Raw genomic sequence first — 15,784 nt, forward strand, 5'->3', positions numbered from 1 at the left:
TTGTTCCTAAACTTAATCTGCCTACCCTAACCTTGTTGGCCAGTTGTAGATCTGTATAGTTGGCATAGAATTTGCCAATTCTTCAGTTCTGTTTCATGTCAACTATTATGTGTAACTATGGATAACATAATGAAAAAGCACATGTAGTCCTACTGTTTATTCTGCAATCAAATGTTCACCTATTCGCTGTTAATATAACTCTCTGTGCATTTCCTGTTCTGTAAAATTACTTGTATCATTTATTTCCTGTGAGAAGCAAATGAGATAAAGCATATAAAGTGCTTAGAGAGGACCCAGTAACTTCTCAGTAAACACTAGTTGCCATTTTTATATTTTTTTATATTTTCTTAATTGTCAGTGGGCCTTTATTTTTTATTTATTTGTATGTGGTACTGAGAATAGAACCCAGTGCCTCACATATTAGGCAAGCACTCTACCACTGAGCTATGACTCAGCCCCATTTTTATTATTAAAGAACACAAAGGGAATAAGTAATTGATTCTTCCTTCAAGAATATTTATATCTGTGGGATACAAAGTTATTATATATTAAGACTTATATTTCCTTTACTCTGTAAGGCTCAGCAAGATGGAAGGCTTCACTTTTCTTTGTTCTTGTGTTTGTAGCACCTATGTCCAGGCAGTATGTCCTAAGAGTGATTCAGAGCTGGAGGTGAAACCTGCCGAGAGCCTGCTCAGATCTGAATCTCACATGGAATGGACATGGGGCGGGTTCCCAGAGTCCACTAAGGTATTGGTGTTTAACTTGCCTGTGGGATATATCTGATAAAGACTAGTCCCTCCATCTCTAAGAAGCAATTTCTGACTGAGCTCACTGAATGTAATGACAGTAGTGCCCTCATGTGGTCATAAAAATAAATTCAAAGTTAACATTTTTCGTAACATTTGTATTGCAGTAGAAGGAATCCAACAGTATTTTGTGTTTGTATTTAGTGGACAATAATGTTGATTGTTAATTAAAGATGTTTTAAAGGCACCTAAAGGAAATTAAAATTTTCACTCTGAAAAATTATCATATATTGGTTACTAAAGTTTTTTTGACAACACATTATGAAAGAAGAAAAAATGGAAAGATACATTTCTTTTTTTTTAACTTGCTGATGGACCTTTATTTTATTTATTTGTATGTGGTGCTGAGAATCGAACCCAGCGCCTCACACTTGCTAGGCAAGCACTCTACCACTGAGCTACAACCCAAGATACATTTCTTGAGGGAGGAAAATGTTTAGATCCTCCTTTTGAATTTAGGTTTTTCAGAGAGACAGATTTTGCTTATATTTGTGACTGAGTTTGGACTTGACTTCCCACTTTACATTGTTTTAACAGAATCTTGAAATAGTCCAAGCAGAGTTAACTTATTTGGTGTTGTAAGTTGTCTCCCTCAAGATAAATATTCTCTGCCTCTATTTTATCACAATATTCTCCAGTGTTTAATTCTTTATAAAAGAATGATTATAATACAGCTTGTTTACTAACATCATGATATTGAACAAACTGCGATTATTTGTTTTTACCACTTTTTAATTATGAACTATTTCACACAAAATAATATATTTAATGAACATGCTATAAAGTGAACACATTTTGATTAGCATAAGAATTAGATTTAACAGATACCTTTGAAATTAATTTAATATTTAAACAATTCACCTTTTCTAGGTCAGCAAAAGAGAAAGATCTGACTACCATCCTAGGACAGCTACAATTACACCATCAGAAAATACCCATTTTCGGGTAATTCCAAGTGAGGATAGCCTCATAAGAGAAGTAGAGAAAGATGCTTCCATTGAAGATACTGTCTGTACCATAGTGAAACCCAAACCCAGAGCCTTGTGTAAGCAGATGAGTGATGCGACGTCTGCTGCAGAACTTCTTGAACCTCCTCTTGCAACTCCTCAGATTTCATCTATGTTAGATGCAGACCACCTTCATAGCCCATCTTTAGTGGAAACTGCCTCAGAACCCAAACCAGTGGCTAAAGTAGACTCACCATCAAAGAAGAGAGGTAATCGTTTGTTTAATTTGGTATTGGGTACTTGAGTTTAGATGGATAATTATTTCAGTGTTTCACATAATATGTAATGGCAATCTTATATTTGCAGCCCCCAGGCAGAGCCTGTTATGTGCTTTGTCCTGATTATTTACTGTGGCTTCTCTTTTACTCTATAAATTCCATTGTAGCAGGGTTCTTAACTTCCTTACTAGATCTCCTGTCTTGACTCAGTTGGCCTTTGAGAAAATAATGAGTTCAAATCAGTTAATGTATACAATCATAGTATCATTGTCATTTCGAAGAGTCTATATTTCCCCAAATTTAATAATATTTCTTAGCTGATTTTTTCCCCCCTGACCAAGAGTCTGTTAGGGCTCTCACATGTTGCATTTAATTATTGGGTAGGTTTGCCAGTAAAGTGAAGTCTTAAACAATTACATGTTTAAACAGAAGGAAAACAGAAAAATGAATTTCATCTGAAATATCTTCATTAAGGCTGAATTAAGTACTTTTTTGCAATGATATAAAGTAAAAAAAAAATATATATGCTAATTATTAGTGCTTTTCTTTCCTCTAAAACAGGTAGAGAGAAGGATGGAGTCAAACTCTTGACTCAGAAGCTCTCACTTTTGGACTATTAAGTTCAATAAATCAGAACATCCTTACTATTTAAAAGTATAGTTATCCATTGATACTTTGTACAGATCAGAACATACATATTCTCTGAACACTGGCCTTAAATCCTATTATTAAATATATATATATATATATATATATATATATATATATATATATATATATATATTTTCTTTTTTTACTTGTGGTTAGACACAAAACCTTTATTTTAGTTTTATGTGGTGCTGAGGATTGAACCCAGCGCCCCGCCCATGCTAGGCGAGCTCTCTGTGCTGAGCACAATCCCAGCCCCATTAAGTCCTATTTTTAGGGCAGTAAACTTTACCTAAAATTACACATTGTCATATATAATCCAATACCTACTATTGTAGCTTTAAAAAAATAAGGATTAGCACCAAAGGTTAGCTCATCACAGATTGACTTAATAAATATCCACAACAGGTATGGATATGCAAGGCCTTTCAGAAGTAAGTTACCTAAAATGAAAGAATGTGACTGTCAAGGTTATTTTTGGCCATATCTGTCCATCCAACTGATGATGGCTTATCTTGGTACCTATCTTTCACCAAAAGCCCATAACTGTTTTATTCTAAAAACTGTGAAGGAGAGAGATCCATTTCTTCCAGGGTGAATGCTTTGTTCTAATCTAGGAAATAATGACCCCCTAGTCCCAGCACAGAGTATAGGAGCTGACAGAGATAGGAACACTGAATGGTTCCCACAATTCTTTGGCCTCATTTCCCCCCCCCCCCAGCTTTTTGTTATGAAAAGCATTATATAGTTTACACATCACTTAATGATGCATGTGGTCTAAAAACTGTGTCATTAGGCAGTTTTATTTTTGTGTGAACATTATATTTTCACACAAACTTAGGTAGTATTATAGGTCAATCAGTGGACATGGCCTTTTGATAAAATTAAATGCGGTAAACATGAGAGTATGAGGCTGTTGTCAGCATAACATGGCACAGTTTTACAGTAAAGTTTCTTCTACTTGAGTAGAGGGAGTATACCCTAAAGTAATGATAAATAGTATAGTAAATACATAAAACAGCAATCATTTTTATTGTTATCAGGTATCATGTAGTGTACATTGTATATGCTGTACTTCTGTAGGCCTGGTAGTACAGATTTGTTTACTCCAGCATCACCACAAACACATGAGGAATGTATTGCCTTAAAATGTTACATTGACTACATCATCAGTATATGATAGGATTTTTTCATCTCCATTACAATCCAAGTGTTCTCTTACTCTCCATTTCTCTACTCACAGAAGTTTTCTGTTACTTTAAACAATTTGATAATAAGTTACAGACATTATGACATTTCACCCTTAAATCCTGCAGGACACACCTTCTAAGAATAATACTACTATCATCTTGAATATTCCATATTTATATTTCCTTAAATTTACCAAGAATATAGTCATATACTACATAAAGACATTTCAGTCAGTGAAAGCCCACATAGTGGTACACTAAGGTTATGTCACCTAGTGGTTTCATAACCAGCTTAGTTTATGTAAGTACACAGTAACTTTTTTTTTTTTTTTTTTAAGACAGGGTCTCAGTAAATTGCCCAAGCTGGTCTCAAATTTGTGATCTTCTTTCCTTAGCCTCACAAGTAGCTTGGATAACAGGCATGTCTCACCACATCTAGCCTGTGGAATGTTTTTCAAAACATCAAGGTTCACTCACTGCATTTGATTTTTATGTCATTAATCTTTTTTATTTTAGAACAGCACCATTACAAGTGCTTTACTTCTGAGCCACAACCCCAGCCCAAGGGCCACTTTAATGAACAAGTGAAATTGTTTAGCAGTACATCCTAAGGCAATAAATATAAAATATTATAAATTTTAATAGGTAATCAATATAAAAATATTTTGCATTTTTATACTTATAAAATTAATTTAGATTATTTTTAGAAGTTGAGATAATACTTTCTTAAAACATGTTTTACATGACTCAAGACTAGTGACAGTTTAAGTGCTCACATGTGGCTGGTGGCCACTATTATGAGCAGTATAAATCTTGAGGCTTAATTATATTAGGGTTATTTGTTTTCCTACTGACCTGCATCCCAGCCCTCTTTTGTATGTTTTAAATTAATGATTACTTTATGAGATATATTGGGAACCTCATACAATATCTCATGATGATCCACTATATGTGATGCTAAATGCAATCATTGTTTAACATATCATCTGCCATATCTATCAATCATAAAGGATTTTTGTCCTTTAGCAGTTAGAAGGTAATATGTGAGTTGATACTTGGGCACTGTGTAAATATACCATCCCCAGCAAACTTCCCTTCATGATTTTAGAGTAATGGCCTTGTTCTCATGCAGGTAATTTCCCTCAAGTTTGGACACATTTGTTCTTATCTGAATGTGTTTGAAAACTTCCCCATTAAATGTGAATTATTAGGGCCTAGGATTGTTCCTATAACAACAAATGAAAGAATGAATAAATGTTGTATGTTTATTTTAGAGCCCAAACTTTCTCTTCCATTGACTTGGATGGTTGGGAATCAACATAAGTGGAACTAACCAGTTGACACTTAAAAATAAAACCCTATTCTAATTATGGTCAGTTTGTTTACAGACCTTTTACTTTCTTACAGAATAGTAAATTAAGAATAACTAAATTTGTACCTCTGATACATTTTTCTTAAACAGGTGTCCACAAGAGAAGTCAGCACCAGGGACCTGATGATATTTACCTCGATGACTTAAAGGCTCTAGAACCTGAAGTTGCAGCTCTCTATTTCCCTAAAAGGTAGTGTGTGCTTAGTATGTGTACTTAGGGGTAAACAACTCTGAAATTATTGTAATCATTTCATCTAAGCAAAAAGAGCAATATGCTTATGTGTTAGCTAAATCTGATTATTTCAGGGACTGGGATTGTAGTTCAGTGGCGGAGTACTTGCCTAGCATGCATGAGGCTCCAAGTTCACACCCCAGCACCACATCCAAAAAAAAAAAAAAAAAAAATTCAAGCATGTAGGAGTGTTTCGTGAATTAGAAAATTCATAAATTGTGAATATGTTGTTTTGACTGTAGCGACTTGAAATTAATAAATAGCTGTTTATGAACATGTTTAAGGGCTGGGGTTGTGGCTCAGCAGTAGAGTGCTCTCCTAGCATATGTGATTCCCTGGATTCGATCCTCAGCACCACACTTAAATAAGTAAAATAAAGGTATTGTGTCCAACTACAGCTAAAATATAAATATTTTTAAAAAAAGAAAACATGTTTAATGCAATAAGAGAGAGATACTAGTCAAACCTACATACGAGTATAAGGCTTCAGATTATTTCTCTTTATAGTCACAAGTGTAAATTTGCAAATTCAGCATACTTTGGAAAAGTTCTTTATCGTTTGTTTTAATAATACTTCTTTATCTGAAAACATTTTACAAAGAATGCCTTCACTCCTTTGGAGAGTCTGAGTTCCCAAGCCGTTTCTTTGGTGAGACCTAATATGGTGAGACCCTATTGCAGGTTCTCCACATTCCTATAGCTCCCACCATTTGTCACACAGCTGCCCTCTCAGAGCCTCATGATTTTCTCCTTAGAATAACCCAAACATGAATTTTATATATGATACATGTGGATTGTCTTCTCAAGTTCATTTCATCCATAAAGGAATTTCATTATGTTACTCTGTGGTTAGAAAACTCAACTTTTTTCCCACAGAGAGTATGCCTTGAATCTATTGTCATATATATACATAATTAAACACTTTTAATTATTGAAAAAAACATATTTTTTTTCACTTGGAATAGAAAGATGGGATTATCATATAAATTTTTTACAGATATTTGTGGGAGGCTCTAAAAATTTCTTCCTAACTCTGTACCCTAAACTTGTCTCAAAATATCTACCTACTTCACTTGAAGTATGGGTTTTTTAAGGTCAGAAAACTGAAACTGCTCTCTTTTTTATAGTGGGAAAATTAAAATGTAAGCTATCTTAGAATTAACATTTTGTTTCCCAATCCTTTGTTATTTAGTTATATTAGTATTCCTTTAGTAGATTTTTTAGTTTTCCTTGTAAAAAGTAGGGAGAGTAACTAATATGATAAGACCTTAGTACCACACTATTATAACTTAACTGTTAGGGCCACTGTCCATTCACTATGTAAAAGTTCTTAGTTTATGCACTAATTATTTCTTGAAACATGTCATAAATACTTAGCCTTTAATATGTTATTTTTTTATAATTATCTTTACTATTTAATAACCAGTATTTATAGTTATAGCTAAACTTTAATCCATAGTAATCCTGTGGATTTGGCAGCATGCTGAGTGAGATGACATTCCTCCTGTCTTTAGATGTTGAGAATCAACATTTCTGTTTGGGTGACACCATCTGCTGTAACTGATAAAGTGCAAGATCTCAGAGACTTGCCACAGTAGAATTTTATTTCTTCCTCTTGTAATAACATTCCAATGCTGGTGTTTGGTGGGAGGCCTACACATAGGCATTTAGAAGCACAGGCTTCTTCTGTCATCCCCTCAGGGCCTCAGAGTTCAATATTTATAGATAGCAGACAGGGAATGGAGAGAGGACCTAACAAGAGCTTGGTCATATAGCCATGTAGCCACACCTGACTGCTTCTGGAGTCTCCACATGTGCGCAGTAAAAGACAGCACAGCCATTGGTGAACATGTAGCCATCTTCTGTCTGTTTTCTTCATCTGAACGTTGTCCTTGTTACTCCACCCCAGCATATTCACAGGTTTTGCTGCATTACTATTTGCCAGCAGGCTTGACTTTTTATCATTTCTAATAACATTCTATCACTCTATTTAATTTGAATTTGGGGGATGTGAGTATATATATTGCTATTAATGGGAAGTTCTCCAAACCCTGAGTCTTTCATTAGTGCAAAAGCAAAAAATAATAGTTTTGAAACTGCAACCAATCTGTAACATATCTGCACTCTGCTGCCATTTACTGTTCATCTTCAAGTTTTCTTAAAAGATCACATAACTTCATCAGATATCACATTAAAAATAGTGTTTTTTTAATAAAATAAATGAATTTGAAAACTCTAGAATAATATCTCAAATGTGACATTAAATACCTATTCAAAGATATAGAATCGTAAGCATTCATGACTAACAAAAGTAAGACACCATTTCCTTGTTCTTTTCTCTCAAATGTATGCTCCATTATATAAGGTTTCCATTATGGTCACCTTCTGGGACCTGGCTTCTGTGCCTTATCATCAAGAAAAATAAAAATATTGAATAAACTCATCTTTAGCTTTGGCCCTCACCACTGTAAGGACAATTTAGTTTATTTCTTAATATATTTCTTTTTCAAGATGGGTCTAGCCTCCTGAGGACTTTTTCCTTTTTCTTGCTTCCTTTATTCTTTTCTTTCCTTTCTTTTTTTTTCTTTTTTTTTCTTTTTTTTTTTTTGAGGTAATAGATGAATTTTTAAAAGCCTTGTTTTTTAAATATTTTTTTGTTATACATGGACACAATGTCTTTATTTTGTTTGTTCATTTTTATATGGTGCTGAGGATCGAATTCAATGCCTCACATGTGCAAGGCAAACACTCTGCCACTGAGCCACAACCTACCCCAAAAGCCTTGTTTTTTAAAGAGAGTATAGTTTGGACTACAGTAATTTTCTACAGGATGTATATACAGTATGTACCATAGCTTTTTCTAGGAAGTTAAGATCAAAAGGCTTCAAATATGAGAGTTTTCTAAACTACCCTGTCATTTTCAACATGGAAATGTTAACAAATGTTCATAACTCTTTTATTCCTTTAATTATCAGAAAAGCTATAGTTGAAATTTTGCATTATTGTGAATGACTAGTGATTTACTGATATATTGATATATTATATTCACAACTGTGAACTTAATTCCTCAGAAGCACTATTTAGAATCTCTTTAATATCATTTATGATATTATTCTAAACATTGCCTAAGAAAAACTATGTCTAATTGTTCATCTGTTCCTTTTTAGGGAATACGTTGTTTGATCTGAGCCTGACAATCATGTAGTAAGCTAAGAATACCATAAATTGTAATAAGTCAAATATTTTACCTTTTCTTTCACCTGCCACAGTGAAACGGACCCTGGCTCCAGGCAGTGGCCTGAGTCTGACACTCTCTCTGGCTCCCAGTCCCCACAGTCTGTGGGAAGTGCGGCTGCAGATAGTGGCACTGAGTGCCTCTCAGATTCTGCCATGGACTTGCCCGATGTCACCCTTTCGCTATGTGGGGGCCTCAGTGAAAATGGAGAAATTTCTAAAGGTATACTGGGCAGTTATGCCCTATCTTCACCTCAGAGAACAGCCTGATCATCACTTGATTTAAAATCTGCCTTTAGCCATTTCAGGGTGTTTTTAGTTCTTCAGTGAACTTGTGTGAGTCTTAAGTGTCTTCCTATAATGTCAGGTCCTTAGACTCTCATTTAAGGTACCTCTTGTGGGGTGGCTTTGGTAAGGGCGTGTACCTTGAAGGCTCTAAATAAGTAGTTGAAAGTTCACAGGGTGCCCTGTTTGCTAATGACCTGGGTCAGATCACATTGCATTGATATTTCTCATCGGTAAAATCATTCAAATGTTTGTGGGACTGAGACCCAGAATCCCTCCTAGAAAGCAATGGGATTTAGACATGAGGGCTCTGAAGTTGTAGAAAATTGGTGATCCACTGAGTAAATAATCTTTATGGCAAAAAGTAGAAGGTTTACTTTCTGTCTCAGGCTTGAGAGATGGCCAGTGAGGTAAAGCCTGCTTCAGAGTAGGGAAAGATCTTAGCAGAACGGATGCCTCTAGGTATGGTGGAAAACTTGCATGGGTTTGTCCTACTTTCTTTAGCCTTTTTGGTTTTACCTTCATTTTTAAACCAAACGGTCTTAATGTTTTCTCAGTTTGGCCAAAGGCTCATAATTGATTTTCCTCCAAGGAAATATTTTCTTCCCATGAATTAGCATCATCATTTTAGCATTAGTCTTTGTTTTCTCTCCCCTTCAGAGGAACTGAAGGTGTGATGTGTCAGAATGGGTGTCCAGTGCCCTAGAATCAAGTTTTCCTCAAGTTTCTCCTTTTTAGAGTCACCAAATGCTAATTATGTCTCTTCTCCATTTCTTTTAAACCCTCAGTTAAATTATGTGAGAGGGGATGGAAAATATAAAATTTATATAAAATATAATTTTTTGTTTTAAATACTGCTAGTTTGGTAGAGTTTGTTATTGGAGGAGGCAGAAATGGCAAGTAAAAATAAATAATACATATATTACCTGGAGGAATAACCCACACAAGAAATTTCTGTCAGTCTGGCTCTACTGAAGTGCAGATTTAGGAACAGGGTACAGAAATTCAAGAAAAAATCTTCATCCATTCTGTAAGAATTTGGGATTTATTTATTGACAGATTCTGAGCCAAATTCTGAATATGTGATTTTTTTTCTTTTCTCAAGCATTTATAAAGATGTTTTGATTTTCTAGTATAGCATGTACTTAGAACTATAAAAATATTCCCCAATTGTGCAATTCCCTGTCTGTAAAGTTTTCCCTCTGATGAGAATGAAACTTAGTTTTTTAATAGTTTATTTGCTTATACTTGTGTTTCTTTCCTTCTCTCTCTATCCACATCTGTAATCTATTTTCCTAAAAGTCTTTCTCCTGGATTTTCTTTTTCTTTTTCTTTTTTTTTTTTTTAACTGGGGTAAGAGGGAGAGGATAAGAAAGAAACTATCTTTTCTTCTTAGGGGAAAAAAAAGTGACATTTTGCCTTTGAAATAAAAAAAATTAGTTTTTTTCTTTTAAGGACTTATTTATTTTAGCCTACAATTCTTACAGTGCAAAGAGGATTGTGTAATTTCTTAATGGATTTATATACTTTAACCAAATTGATAGTTATTATTTTATATTGCAGAAAAATTCATGGAGCATATCATTACTTATCACGAATTTGCAGAAAACCCTGGACTTATAGACAATCCTAATCTTGTAATTCGTATATATAACCGGTAAGTACTCTTGCTTTCTTGTATTGAACATCATCATATGAGGTTTTTTTTTTTTTTTAAATAAGTACTGTTTTTAACTGACACCATTTTTCTTGATATAAAGGTTGTCATCTTATATATATAACAAATCAATAGGCAATGACTTTGAAGTGAAAAGCCTCAAATTTACTTATAAATGAGACATTGAAATACTGTTGTTCTGTTTCATAGATTTTACTGCTTCTCTGCTCATAGAAGTTTGGCTTAAAGCAAATATTTTTTATGTGAGAAAAATTTAGTTGATAATCTTTACTAAAAAGAATAAGCAGTTTGATATGTTATTTCTACTTCTCTGTACTCCTCTCTCCCTTACTCCCTTCCCAGCCTCCTTTGCTCCTCTCTCTTACTCTGTGTAATGGTTTTGCACAATTTTTGTTTCTGACAGTTACTATAACTGGGCTTTGGCTGCTCCTATGATCCTTAGCCTGCAAGTATTTCAGAAGAGTTTGCCTAAGGTGAGTGATCTACATTTGAGAACTTCTCCAACATCGATTACCAAAAATCTAATGAGAACAACTTTGAGGAGGAAAAGTTTATTTGGGGCTCAGTTTCAGAGGTTCAAATCATGTTCAGCCAACTCCATTGCTTTGGGTCTGTGGTGAGGCTGAACATCATGGTGTAATGGTGTGGTGGAGGAGTGCTGCTCTGTTCATTGGAGCCAGGAAGCAGAGATACAGGAAAGGGCCAGGGACAGATCAAAGTCCAAAGGCAGGTACTCAGTAACCTATTTCCTTCAACCATGCCCTGTGTACCTACAGTTACCACAAGTACTCCATTTAAATTATTAATTCATCATATGGATTAATTTATTAATGAGCCTATAGCTCTCATAATCTGATCATTTCACTCTAAAAATTCCTGTTTTGCCTAATACATGAGCTAGGGCAGCATTAAAGATCCAAATTCTAACACTTATATTTCTGAACAGATACAGTTCAAAGTTTTATTAATCTAACATAAAAGATCCACATTGCTATATGTGCCTACCAAAATTACCTTTTGCCCCAAATCTGGGAAATTACCTGGGCTGCACTTTTTTGTCATCGTAATTAGATATTTATGCCAGTTTCTGATTATATATTTCAAGTTCAGAGATTTGAGTTGGCAATGTAGCTTAGAGGTAGAATGCTTATCTAGTCTGTGGGAAGCCCTGGGTTTGATCCCATCACAGGGGGGGAAATAAAAGTTTAGAGACTTTATTAATTGTAAATTAAATATGAAATGAATAGGAGGGGGAAAAATCTTCCCCTCATTAATACAGGAAGAAACAGCTTTCAAAAGAAGGGGAGGTGACCAGCAAAAGCATGACATCAGTTTGGTGTGTAGTTGGGTCAGCTTATGGCTGGTACACCTGTTAATTTAGAACCTCAAAATTTGTTTTTAATCTGTTCTCCATGAAGATATCATTAGCCTAGTCAGTCCTCATCTCCTCATATGTTCCAAAGTTGATGAAAAAGAACTGCTGGCCTAAAGTCTTACATAGCTAGACCACCAGGCCTCCCACCACAAAGCCTGCTGCCACCAAAGTTGGACCTTTTTCATCTTTAAAGGGTATTAAAAACACTAGAGGGCTGGGGTTGTGGGTCAGCGGTAGAGCGCTCGCCTAGCACGCACAAGGCCCTGGGTTCAATCCTCAGTACCACGTAAAAGTAAGTAAATAAAATAAATGTATTATGTTCAACTACAACTAAAAAATAAATGTTAAAAAAAAAAAAAAAAAAAAAAACACCACACACTAGAGGAGGGCTGGTATTGTAGCCCAGTGGTAGTATGCTTGCCTCACACGTGTGAGGCACTGGGTTCGATCCTCAGCACTGCATAAAAATAAATAAAGGTATTGTGTCCATCCTCAACTTAAAAAGTAAATAAATAAAAAATACTAGAGGAGTTTGGGAGGTATGGAGAACATCACTTACTTCCAGAAAAAGGCACTGTCTTGCAGGCCAATTTTATAAGTCGGGTGCTTTATAAGCAACAGATAGACCAGGCTGACCTAAATTGATTATTTCCAGGCCACTGTTGAGTCCTGGGTTAAAGACAAGATGCCAAAGAAATCTGGCCGCTGGTGGTTTTGGCGGAAGAGAGAAAGCATGACTAAGCAGGTAATAGACCTAGCGGTAATCATTTCCATGGGCTGAGAAAAAGTGGATCATGTGTTCAAAAAACCTTTACCACATACAAGAAAGTACTCTTACATAGGTTCTTTTGCCATTTTTGAGCAGTTAATGCATGAATGTGCTGTGAGGTGCTTTGCCTATGTTACCTACAGCCTTTGCTGCAGCTCAGCACCAGAGATGTTTGCATTGCCACTTTACTTTAAGGAAGCTTGGGCATAAAGAGGTGCTATTGTTAAATAAGGTCAAGGCACTGGTAAAGGATGGAGCCTGGACTGACCTTGTATGGCTCCAGAGCCAAGGTCCACTTCCTGCATTCGTTTTCACATGTTACAAGCAAAAGGTTATTCTGCACAACTCCACATGCAAATAACCAGAATCTGTTCTTTTAACAAAAGCATCAGAAGAGTAAGTTTGTCCAGAGAACCACACTAAACAAGCAGTAGATCAAGTCTTTATTACCCCAAATCTGATAAACAGGGTTCTGGAATTTTCAACTGTTATTCTTTAGATATCACAAGGATAGTTCTGCCTGAATCTAGTTCACGTCCACACCAACCACCTCTTCCTCATGTAGGTGCTGAGCTATTTCTAATAGCCAGCTTCAGTCACTTCTGTTCTGCAGTCCCCGTGTGTCTGCCAGTGACCTAACAGCTAGTTTGGACCATTATATTTTGTTACTTGGCACCTTTTAAAATGCTTTTGGTTTTACTTCTGACTCTCTAGAAACAGCCTTTTACATGGCAGTGCATGACTTCTGTCTCAGGTTTTTGTCCTTCAGCTCAAAGTAGAGAAAGTCTGTTTCTCTGTAGTGGGGTCGCAGATTCAGAAGGTTTATTTTTTCCTAGAGAGGGCTGCTGATTAATTTTGGCTTGTTCATAGGGAAAATATTTCACATTGCCATTATTATCTTTCTGTTTTAGCTGCCAGAGGCTAAGGAGGGAAAGTCCGAGGTGCCGCCAACCAGTGACCTACCATCAAGTACTGAAGAGCCAGCCAGTGCCAGGTGGGGTGCCCTCTTCTTCCTCTCTCTCACAGCACTTGGGCTGCTCATTTGACTATTATCTAGGAATTGATTGTGGCAATTTTGTTTAATTTTTAGTCAGAAACATCTTTCTCTCGTAGATGAACATGACATCAAGTAGGTCATTAACATCACTCAGCAGATGACAACTGCTTTTCTGAAAAATGTTATCAGAGGAATAAATATATTCATTACTACTTCATAAACACCTTTCCTCTGTCACAGAGCCATAATATTATGTGCTGAGAAATATGGGACTTTGGAAGGAATTCTAAGCATTTTAAGAGGTGTTACCCTTGGTGACCTTGTTTTCCCTGCTTCCTGTAGGCACCAAAGGGAGATATAAAAAAGTATCTGAAGGGTTGATTTGAATGTGTTATCATTTCTTTTGGACATTTGAGTTAGCTGACTCTGAGAAGAGTTGCTCACACTGTATCCTATTCTGATATTTTCCATCTCTTTACTTTCCTTGGTCCAGGTTCTCTCCTCAATCCCTTCTCTAACCCAGCAGTCTAAGTCTAGGAGTTTTATTTTACTCTTTACCCTCTTCTTTGAATGAGTGTATAAAATTTCTTACTACTATTTTTTTAACCCAGGTTAAGCAGTGTCCAAAATGTTATAACCCAGGACTAATCTTTTATTTGTTCCTTTTGAAACATACACATCTTTTACAACAGGAGTAGGTAGACCTGATAGCTTTTACTGGATATAGCAGAAAGTAACACGTGAAAGCCAGAATGTAACTACATGCCAGTTATTAGAAGGAAGAGAAACGTGGCCTTATCATTATCAATTAGTGATGTACATATTTCAGAGAAACTGGGAAGATGGAAGAAGAAACAACTCTTGCTAACTCTAGAAAGGATTAAGGATATTTGTATTTTCTTGGTCCTACTGAAAAGCTCTTATCAATAAAACTCCCCCTGCTGCCTCTTCCATAACTAGTTTGATGTTAAATAGGCCAGCTGAGGATGACACATCCAGTGATGAGGGGTCACAAGAGCTTGAAGAATCCATCAAAGTGGACCCCATCCCCACAGAGACCATGAGCCACAGCAGCACAACTTCATATAAGAAGTCTCTCCGACTCTCCTCAGACCAGATAGTGAGTCTCTTGTGATCTGTGCAAATCCAATAGGACTTATCTTAGTAACTGTTTAATTTGATGTGCTTCACTTCTGTTTACCTGATTTTAATGGGGTATTCGAGAAGTCCTTGGAAACCCAGAAGCAGTGGCTTTCTTGGTCCATCTTGTGAGCATGCTAAGCTCTGGGCTGGGCTATGTGCTACACCAGACATCCTGCTTTGAGTTTGTTAGGATCCTGAAATGCCAGTTACTGCTTTATAGATTTTTAAACTGTTCCAAACTGAGTTTTCTACTGATTTTTATTCTTGTGCTTTTTATTTTTTATAAAAGGCAAAATTGAAGCTCCATGATGGCCCCAATGATATTGTGTTTAGTATTACAACCCAGTATCAAGGTACCTGCCGTTGTGCAGGTACCATTTACCTGTGGAACTGGAATGACAAGATCATCATTTCTGATATCGATGGAACAATAACCAAGTAAGATGAAGCTCATTGTAGGTAGCAGAGAGCAACCCTGTGCCCACGGAGGAACAGTTAATGTGCATGGGGGAGGGGGGTCCTTCACCTGGGGCTCTCAGCCCTCAGCTCTAGTGGAGAGTTTTTTTAAGCCATATTTCCTAAGAGATCCTGAATGTAATCCACACATAATCATTTTATGGAGGGAGAATATGGGTGGAGCCACACAAATGGAATGTCAAATATAACTTTAGAAAGATGTAGTTATTTGGCCTTCAAACTCATACATTAAAAGAGCTGGGCCACGTGCTGTGTCACACACCTGTAATTCCAGCAGCTCAGGAGGCTGAGACGAGAATCACAAGTTCAAAGCCAGCTCAGCAACAGCAAGGTGCTTAGCAGCTCAGTGA

At 36.1% G+C, this 15,784-nt stretch overlaps 1 protein-coding gene across 2 annotated transcripts in view; it reads left to right on the forward strand.

Annotated features, from left to right (window-relative positions):
* The window catches only part of LPIN2 (lipin 2), a 72,313-nt gene that overhangs the window by 53,071 nt on the left and 3,458 nt on the right, over positions 1-15,784 (forward strand). For both annotated transcript variants that reach the window (XM_081263747.1, XM_081263748.1), the window contains 10 exons: positions 627-750; positions 1,680-2,025; positions 5,335-5,434; positions 8,746-8,933; positions 10,559-10,652; positions 11,077-11,146; positions 12,704-12,793; positions 13,729-13,811; positions 14,790-14,934; positions 15,247-15,395. In XM_081263747.1, coding sequence (XP_081119873.1) covers positions 627-750; positions 1,680-2,025; positions 5,335-5,434; positions 8,746-8,933; positions 10,559-10,652; positions 11,077-11,146; positions 12,704-12,793; positions 13,729-13,811; positions 14,790-14,934; positions 15,247-15,395 — 1,389 coding nt within the window. The remainder of the gene's footprint in view (positions 1-626; positions 751-1,679; positions 2,026-5,334; positions 5,435-8,745; positions 8,934-10,558; positions 10,653-11,076; positions 11,147-12,703; positions 12,794-13,728; positions 13,812-14,789; positions 14,935-15,246; positions 15,396-15,784) is intronic.

This window comes from Spermophilus citellus, assembly GCF_964194105.1.
Source record: "Spermophilus citellus genome assembly, chromosome: 12".
In the NCBI taxonomy this organism is placed as follows: Eukaryota; Metazoa; Chordata; class Mammalia; order Rodentia; family Sciuridae; genus Spermophilus; species Spermophilus citellus.